Source organism: Dioscorea cayenensis, chromosome 9, assembly GCF_009730915.1.
Source record: "Dioscorea cayenensis subsp. rotundata cultivar TDr96_F1 chromosome 9, TDr96_F1_v2_PseudoChromosome.rev07_lg8_w22 25.fasta, whole genome shotgun sequence".
NCBI lineage: Eukaryota > Viridiplantae > Streptophyta > Magnoliopsida > Dioscoreales > Dioscoreaceae > Dioscorea > Dioscorea cayenensis.
In genome coordinates, this window is record NC_052479.1 from 20,683,612 (window position 1) to 20,693,665 (window position 10,054).

The 10,054-nt window shown below is 35.4% G+C and overlaps 1 protein-coding gene across 1 annotated transcript; it reads right to left on the reverse strand.

Annotated features, from left to right (window-relative positions):
• Nucleotides 1-8,405: 8,405 nt before the first annotated feature.
• On the reverse strand, nucleotides 8,406-9,518 carry LOC120268578. The gene is made up of 3 exons (XM_039275914.1): nucleotides 9,330-9,518; nucleotides 9,087-9,188; nucleotides 8,406-9,041 (listed from the first exon to the last, which is right to left on the reverse strand). The coding sequence occupies exons 1-3, from the start codon at nucleotides 9,516-9,518 to the stop codon at nucleotides 8,406-8,408; spliced, it is 927 nt and encodes a 308-aa protein (XP_039131848.1).
• Nucleotides 9,519-10,054: the final 536 nt, after the last annotated feature.

Sequence of the window (10,054 nt, forward strand, 5' to 3'; positions counted from 1 at the left end):
TTTTTTGGCAATTTCACTATATTTAAACATTTAACTTATATATTTAAACGGTATCACATGTACTTAAACAGAAAAAAAAATGTTTAAACTTTAAAGAATACTTGTAAACAGAAAATAAACACCGCTCAATGCTAAATACTATATTTAAACATTAACGACTAATCGCTAAAACACATCATCTGACGATTTATTACATCTTTTCTTTTGAGAGATAACAAACTCGGGTTTGTATCGTCTCGCTCCAAGCAGTACTTTCACCGTAGCATCCGGGGTCATGCCGAAACGGACTTCTTTCCGCTCGCCGTACTTTGTAAAACCGGTGTTAAGCGCGACCGGCTATGGCCACAAAAGTTATAACGTTGCTGGCCACAAAACTATTCTCCGGTTGGACTAATGGCCACAAATGTGTAACTGCTGTGCCACAAAACTATTCTCCTGATTGCACTCGATGGCCACAAATGTGACAGACATGGCCACAAAAATATGATAGTAAAGTCCCTTATGGTGGGTATAGTGAGTCCTTATATAGAGGACGGTGTTCAAATCTGTACTAAACATAGTAAAGTCCCTTATGGTAGATGTAGATAGTGAGTCCCCATTACATGGGGTAAAGGCTCGGTGGGATTTAATTAAGCATGCTCTTTGTTCACATAGATTATCCACTTTGTCAAATAATAATAATAATAATAATCATCATCATCATCGTATAGTCAAATTTCTCCTTGCAATGGATAAACAAATTTTCTCGAGATGAACACAATAATTATAGGTACATGTATGATTTTATTATAATGTTATATATCTCTATATATAGTATCATTATTATTTTATCAAATTCATTATTCTCGTGATCATAACCACTCTTATTGGATGAGCACCATTTTTTCGTGAATGTAAACCTAAAAAAAACAAAAAGCTACTTTGAATTGATAACTTGGAGTATTATTAACAATGATAATTTGAATAATGGGTATTATTATCAATGATAATTTGTTCTTATTTTTTATTTTATAAAAATTAAGTTATTTAAAAATAACTTTGAATTGATATCCTGTGGAAACCAAATAGAATATAAAGGAAAACTACAAAAAATAAGGAAAATAAAACAAAGAAACATTTTTTTTAATATGATTCACAAATAAATAATTAAAAACAAATTACAAACCCCAAAAATATACTGATTATTTTTTGTTGTAAGATAGTTTTTATTTTACTTTAATTTCATCAAGGTGGATGATTTCCCTTTCATGCAAAAATTATTACATGTAAGTCCTAAAATTTGGTTTGTTCTTCTTCCCTCACAAAAAGAAAACTTTAAAATATTTTATATTTTTCTTTAGTGAAATATTTCAACTTATATATCATGTAATTATTTTCTACAAATGAAAAGATTAGATGGAAATTTACGAAAAAAATTTAATTGATTATTATTTGAAGCAAAATTAAAATTTAAGTTTGAATTAATCAAGCAAAATAACTTGAAATAAAATATAATAATAATATATTTTCGCAAAAATTAAATAAATTTAATGAATTTAATATATCATCTTTATAATTTAAAAATATTTAAGAATATCAATCATGAATTAATATAAATTATTAATTAAAACAACCATATTAACTACAACATATCTATTTTAATTAGTATTTTATAAATCAAAATTGGTAGTACATAATTTTAGTCCATACAACCCAAAATTTTAACACTTAAATTATAATTAATTCAAACTAATTTACAACACATCAAAAGGCATCCACGTGGCTTTTTATGCTTCTCACCTGATTTACAGTGCATTAAAGGCCATCCATGTGTCTTTTGAGGGTAAATTTTGAGGAGAGTCACTGTGTTTTGGCCAATTTCCACTTTGAAGTCATCATTTTTCAATTTGTATCAAAGTGGTCATCCGAATCTGGATTTCATTTCACCGAGCGGTCACTCTTTGATTTCCAGCCAAATTTAGCTGATGTGGACCGGAGTAGCTCACGTCACATTAAATAAATTATTTCCTCACACGCAGTTTCTGGACTTGATATCGTCAGCAAGTCCACGTCATTTTAATTAACCCACTCAACAAGCTCAGTCAGCGCACAGTCACCATCTTCTTATTTCTCCTCTTTCCCTTCTCTCGTGAGAGGGCCCTATACCCGACCCTACAATCCCTAACTTACAGACCGATCATCGAAGCCCGATCACCGGAGAGTTGTGGGGAAACGGGGAGAGGAAGAGGGAGGGAGTTCAAATTCTTTATTTGCGAATGATTGGAGTTAGGGCACGACACGGAGGTGGTAGCCATCTCCGTACATCATGTCGAACGCTTGGCGGGTAAGAGGTGCACAAGATGAAGCTCCAGTATACCGTAAGTCACATTAACTTATCGTTTTGTACATTGATTTGCTCAAGATGAAGCACCAGTGGGAATGTCTTAAATCTATGAAAGGTGTTCAAACTTTTTTAAGAAGATTGTCAACAAACATGTTAAATTTGGTTTTTTGTGGAATTGATTACATCCATAGTTGTTTTTTTACACTTGTGAACATTTTTAAGAAGCATGGCATAGAAGATTTTTGGGGGGTGTTGTCTCTTGTGATTAAACACTACTTTTTCAAATGACCTAATCCTAATTTTGAATGGGTTGTGAATTGGAAATTATCAGTGATGTTGTATTTTATTGATAGTTGATAGTTGTGTAGCCCTTTCAATTGATGAGGAAAATATTGTTTTGAGGGTTATTATTATATGATGAATTTTTTTAACACACTTTGCTTTGATGTTGCCAGTTCCAATTGCTGACTATTTTTCAATACACATGTTCTCCGGGATGGGTGACATTCAAAAGAGGAGTGAGTATAGGATGGCAGGTGTTGTGGACTTCTGTGATGGTGATTTTTTATCAAGAATAGAGCTTGAACATATGGCCCGTGAGTTGAGTATTTACACAGAGGGATGCAGTTTTTGGTTCTGTGAAAGCAGCAGTAGTGTGAGAGAAATAAAAAGTGATTCAGATGTCATTAGAATGGCTTCGAATGTGGGCCAGAGTAGGCATATAAGTATTTATGTGAAGCTATTGAATGAGGGTCCAAATGCAACAATGTGATCATTTACATTGAGAGTGAGGAAGATTTGGAAGGCAATGAAGATGTGTAGGACGTCCAAGTACAACAGCTGGTCATTTAGATGAAGATACTAAAGAAGAAGAAATGAATGAAGCTGTGCAAGAACATGGATCAGAAGACATTGATCAAGTTGAAGAAGATCCTGAAGAACATGAATCAGTACAAAGTTAATCATTTTAAATGAAGACACACGAAGGCGAAAGAAGATGCGAGCAATGAAGGTGTGCGGGGAAGCATGAATCGAACAAGTTAATCATTTGAATGAAGACCCACGAACATGTGCGAGGGAACATGAATTGAAGAAAATGTAGGCAATGAAGGTGTGCGGGACCAATGTAGATGAAGATCCTGAAGATGAGGAAGCCAATGGGAGTGATATTGTACTCTCGACTATAGTTTGAATAGTGAGGAGGATGATGGGTGGGGTTGATAGGAATGAAGATCGTGGCGATGAGCTCGAAGAGCTGAAAAGCGTCGGGGAGGAAACTAGTAGAGAAGAAGGTGTTGATCGGGAGGAGGTGCTCGCCTGATGTCGTGCATCGATGATCTCGATCATGTTCCTAGCCCGATGAGGATGAGATAAATCCACCCAAGGCCGGATATCCTCGAATCCCGAGGAGAGGCAGGATATGAAGGATCCTCATTTTCACATAGGGATGAAGTTTGGGAGTTTTTCACAATTCAAGCAAGCGTTGAAAAATTATGGGGTAAAAAATAGGGTTGTGATGAATTTCAGGCCTAATAGTAAGGTTAGATGTAAGGCTTATAGCAGAAAGGGTTGTCCATTTTACTGTGAGGGCTTCTCGATGCTAAAGGACAAGAATACTATTCGGATCAAAAGCTGGATATCTTAAACACGAATACTGCAGACCATATATTCGAGTTCAAATTATTATGTGGTCTTCCCCATTATGATGGTTGAGTTATTGTACTTTTATTTTTTATCTTCAGAATAGCATTAACAGTTGTATAAACTTGCAATATTCAGCACTTTTAATTAAATTCATTTCAAGACTATGAATGCGGCAATTCAAGGGCTATGAATCGCTAATCTGCGACGAACTCAAGACTATGAATCGCAATACTGCAGCAATTTAAGGCTATGAATTTTGCAGCAATTCAAGACTATGAATCTGCAATATGTACCAGCTCAAGACTATGAATCGAAATCTGCAACAATTCAAGACTATTAATCTGCAGCAATTCATCCATGGTTTTTCATTGCACACATGTATAATTACAACATGTATAATCTGTAGACCATAATCTCAAACCGCACAAAAATAAAAGAATTATGATTGATGTGTAATTACAACATGTATAATCATGACCATAATCTCAAACTACACAGAAAAGAATTATGATTGATGTATAATTACAACACGTATAAAAGTCTGTAGCCATAATCTCAACCCAAGACATAAAAAGAATTATGATTGATGTATAATCTATGACCTATAATCTCAAAGCGCAAGAAAATTATGATTGCTTTTTAGAACATCATCTCACCGCACATCACTAGCCATTCTCTTCCACTTTCCTCTGAAGACCGGATGGGTTATACAATCATGAAAAAAAAACTCCAAAATCACTTCTACAAGCATTCCCTGTGAACTCACTCACATGCCCTAACTTTCAACTCCATCCGATCGATGCCCTAAAGTACGAAGGTCTAGGTTCTTTTTCCAATCTTTCGCTTCGTTTCCCATCAGCCGACTGGGGAAAACCGTCCCACCGATTCTCGTCAGCGATTCTCTTCCCTTAGCTCTCTTGAAAAACATGAACTTGAAAGAGGGAAGTGAAGAAGATGGTGACTGTGCGCTGACTTAGCTTGTTGAGTGGGTTAATTAAAATGACGTGGAAATTGCTGACTTGTCAAGTCCCACGGGTGTGAGGAAATAATTTATTTAATGTGACGTGACTACTCCGGCTGCCACGTGCCGACTAAATTTGGCGGAAATCAAAGAGTGACCCGTCGGTGAAATGAAATCAATTCAGATGACCACTTTGATACAAATTGAAAAATGATGACCAAAGTGGAAATTGACCAAAACACAGTGACCTCCTCAAAAATTTAACCGTCTTTTTGATGCTTCTCACCTCGATTTACAGTGCATTAAAAGGCTATCCATGTGTCTTTTTGATGCTTCTCACCTCTATTTACAGCACATCAAAAGGCCATCCATATGTCTTCATATATTCACATTACTTTAGAGATGGTGAATGTTTTTGTTTTTCAATTTTTCTTCAACAAAAATCCCTTAAGAAAAACTTTTACAACTTTTATATTAGAGAAAACTCATTCTATAAATATTTCATTATAAACGAATAGCTAACTAAGATTACATGCGGAGTTGTTATGAAGAAGGTGAGTAAGGTGTTGTAAGAGTGAAGAAGCGGGTGTTTTGTTAGACAAAAGTAGTTAAATTGGTTTGTTCAATCAACAAAGCTAGTTGCTGTCTTATCATTAATAATTGAAATGACTCAACTTAGTTTTTCTGATTTGCAAGAAGAGAAGTGAGAAAGGATCCTAGCCGTTAGATTATTTATAAGTTCGGTTCCCACAATCAAACTCTAGTCTAACTTTATAAGCAGTCGATGTTATTTCATATATATATATATATATATATATATATATATCAAAGGTTAGAGAGGATTGGATTTTCAACTAAGGAATGAAGTTTTTCTTCTCTCCGAATTGTTCTTTCTCTTACTCTAGCTCTTCTTGTTCTTTTGTACTTCTTTTTCATAACAGACATGTTCCATATAAATATATTTTGATTTTATCATAAATTAGTTATTTCTCATATGTAACAATTACATGTTATAATCTTAATTGTGTATATAAATATCTAAACATCTTGCTTTTTATAAATTATTTAGTTGAAGGATTCTCGTAACAAGCAACACTGCCCATTATTCTTTCAAATCATTGGCCACAAGTAACAACTAAATTTTATATTTTATTCTAAAACTAATGTTCTAGAAATTGTAGATAAAAGTTTTTAAGACTAAGTTTTATATTTAAATCATTTGTTGATATTTTGTTTACGTTTATTATTTTTTTTAAAAAAATATGGTTTTTGGAAATAAGAAATTGTGTAGGATTTACTTTAAATGATCACTATATATAATAATTACTCTTATCACTTTAATTATTTTTATACTGAAATAATTTTAATACAATGAAGTACTTAACCCATACTTATAGCTTCAATTATAATAATTATCAAATGATGATGAAATTTATCAAAAATCTACCTAATGCTTAAACACTCATAGCAATTTATCGTAACTCAACCATAGGAAATATGTAATATATACATACATATATAAATATATATATATATATATATTTATGATTGATAAATAATATTGTTAGTTCCGTCGATGTGGTTTGTGGTTTTAGAGAAACACTCAAACACTTATGCAAGCTCACACAAACCAAACAAGAAAGGAGGCACATAAGATTGATAACCCAGTTCGGTATTTACTCGCCTACATCTGGGGGCCAAGTCCGGAGATAAACAATCCAATAAAAGAGGTGAAAATAGATGAGTACAATCACTTGTCACTCACTCTCTCAACAATAAAGTTCACCACCCTCTCTAGATTGTCTAGTGCTCACACACTCTCCTCCACAAGAGATACACACAATCTCAGAGCAAAGTAGCTTATATAGACGCCTCAATGTCTCAAATATAACACATACCTCTTTTAGAATCTCTGCATCTATTAATTTATAAACCTTCAGAAATTAGCTATTGCAACTCCTGTTGTAACATGAATTGCAGCATAGCCCTGACTGCTGACTTGACCGAGTTCTGGTTACGTTGCAAACGACCTCATGACCCATCAACCTCCTGGTCATGCTTAGTCTAAGTCGGTGTAGCCAAATCTCCCGATCTCGACTGCCGACAACTAGCCTACCTTCTCAGCTCCTCATCACGCAGTCCCCTCGCAAGGGTCGCACGTCCTCGTGCGTCTTCACGAAACTTGCCAAACTTGATCTTCAGTTCACCCAAGTTTGGTCTTTAAATTTTCCCAAAAAAGATCTTCAATCAATCAACTCAATCATGCCAACAATAGGCATGTCTTCAAATCTTGCCCTTAATAGTCCCTTAATAGTCTTCAATCATCCTCATTAACATTTCTTCAAATCATACCATCAATAGTCTTCAATCGCACCATTGATAGGTATTTCTTCAATTAAGCTCTATCCATATTTAGTCTTCAATCAAATCACCTTAAATATGGTTTTGATATGATCTTGTCTTAAAGTTGTAATACATTGCCAAAAATATTTCCACCAAGATCTTCAAGATATTTGCCTCCAAGTCAAGACTCCTTGCCATGTCACCATGCCTTGCCATGTCACCATGCCTTGTCACAAAGTTTGCCACGTCACCTTGACTATGTGTCAAATCATACCAATTATAGTGTGGTTTCACTAACAAGCCCTTTGGCATAATTTGACACAACTGCTACTACACCCAGACTGACTCCTGTTACAACATCCTTTTACAACACTGACTGGGACAAAGACTAGACTACACTATTACGACTTCCAGTTACAACATCAACTGGAGAACAGAAACCAGGACTGACACAAGATTTCATCTAGTTGTTAACAAATTACTGAGAAAATATTACAAACTGCAACTAGTGAGACAAAATACGATTAAACATAAAGAACTGACAAACACAAAAATGTTTAGAACAATAAGACCAAATGTTAAAAAAAAACAGTCTAGAGCTGTGGCAATGTTCTCCCCCCTTTGTGACACAATTTATGCCAAAATTTCTTCCAAATGTTGCAAGTCTTGGTACAACGTTTGTTGCAACTCCCCCTGCCTTCAAGTCTCCTGGTCATCATCTTCCCCTAACTCGTTGGCATCAACCTTTCTTTTTTTGTTCTTCTTAAAGATTTCGAGGCGAGATAGAATCTCCTGCTTCTGTCGGGCTATGATGAATAGTTCTGTAAACAGTGATCGTTGCCTCCTCTCCGCATCTTCTAGTTGTTCTTTCAACATCTTCTCATATTCTTCTTCGACTAGTAGATTCGTCTCTTCTACATCTTCAGGCATTGGTGGTGGAGACACCCTCCCTACAAGTAAATCAATTTTTTACCTAGGGTGAACAGCTTCTGAGAAATCTTCAGCTGCTTCACTGCTGTGACTGTTTCTCCCTTCCTGAGTTGTACTCAATATTGTAACAAATACTATGATAGCAGTACAGGGTACCTAAGTGATGTTGAGGAGCTTGTACAATCTATTTTTTTTCACAATATTCTAAAAGATCAGCCTTCTGAGATTGAACTTTTTGCCAGTTCCAACAGCATATAGCAAGAGTGCCAGCTCCTTCACTATGCTAGAATTATGTGGGATAGGTAGCCAATTCAAGATGCCAAGTCTAAATAGAACATTGTACTTAGCTGTGAGGGTGGAGGCTGGAAGTCTTGACTGTTCTCCCCATGACTCGGTCCTTCCTCCAGTGATATCTTTCAGAACCTCCTCATTCAGCTCTAGCCCTTCTTCATAGATCCCTTTTACTTCAGATTTGAACTCTAGAAATTTGTTCAAACTAGTTGGGGTAAACGGAATCCATTTTTCTCGGATAAAGACTCTAGAGATGCCTTTATCAGATGGCAGTAAATTGCTGTAGAATTCTTGTACTAGAGACAAGCTGTAGCTCTCAACAAATGTTGCAGACTTGTATAGGCTTCTTTCTTTAAGCAACTCAGTCAGACCATACTTCTCGAAGGCAGTCGTATCTATTACCCTTTCAACCACAATTCCTCTTTCTACAACAGACTCAAAACTTCTTCTTAGATCTTTATCAAGGAATCTGTCTTCATCACTGTCTTCAGGATGCTGAGTTGCCTTCTTCTTCATTTCCTTTTTAGAACTTGATGATGGTTTCTCCCCCTGTTTTGCAGCTTCAGTGCATTTTCATTTGGGCCTCGGAGAGACTTTAACTTCAGGAGAGAAAGACTTCCTCTTGGACTCCTTTGCAGCCTTCTTCTTCTGAGAGACGATCTCTGAGTGGGATCTCATCATAATTATATAAACTCTCTGATGTTATAGGAGCTGTTGTAACTTGTGCTACAACATGTTCAATATCTGCAGGTATATCAATATATTGGTGAATATTATTCAGGACTTCACTTAGAATAGCAACTACCTTTTCTTCAGCACTAGTGGGAGCATATATACTTCTTTCTTCGATATCCTCTTCTGCTTATGCTGGGGTTGATTCTTCTTCTGCATCATCTTCAACTCCACCTTGTTGATCCTCTGAACCTTCTTCATCTGGAACTGTAGTTGAATCATCCTGTTCATCTTCTTCATTTCTCTGGATATAGGCTCCTGGAAATGACTCTCATACCCATCTAAGGAGATCATCTCTGTCTTTGACACCAGTGGGCACATTCTGTGATGATGTTCTTGCTTCCACTACTTCAGCATCTTGAAAAGAAACAAAGGGGACAACCGCTTTCGCCAAATCTTCTGGTTCTTCTTCTCTTAATGGACTCCCTCTAGAATTGGTCCCTCTCAACCTTATTTCTTCAATAAACAAGCAACAATTTCTTGTAGGGTTGCAGGAGCACGTCGGGTCATCCTCTTCGTCTTTATCATCGAACATCTTTTTCTTCTTCTTCTTCTAATTTCAAAAACACTTTGGAAATAAATTGGGATTTAGGATTTTTATGCCCCTTTAATTAGTTATAACTTCTAAGGCATCCTTTCATATTTTCAATATATATATATATATATATCTTTTTCAAAAATAATCCATCCTTTTTTTAATATATATTTTTTATTTTTCCCCTTTTTTTATTTCTTTTTGTTTTTTTTTAACTTTGAAAGACAACAAGAAATTTTCACTCGTTGGAGTGTTTTTGCTTTATTGACTTGAGTCTCGGTCAACACTTTCTTTG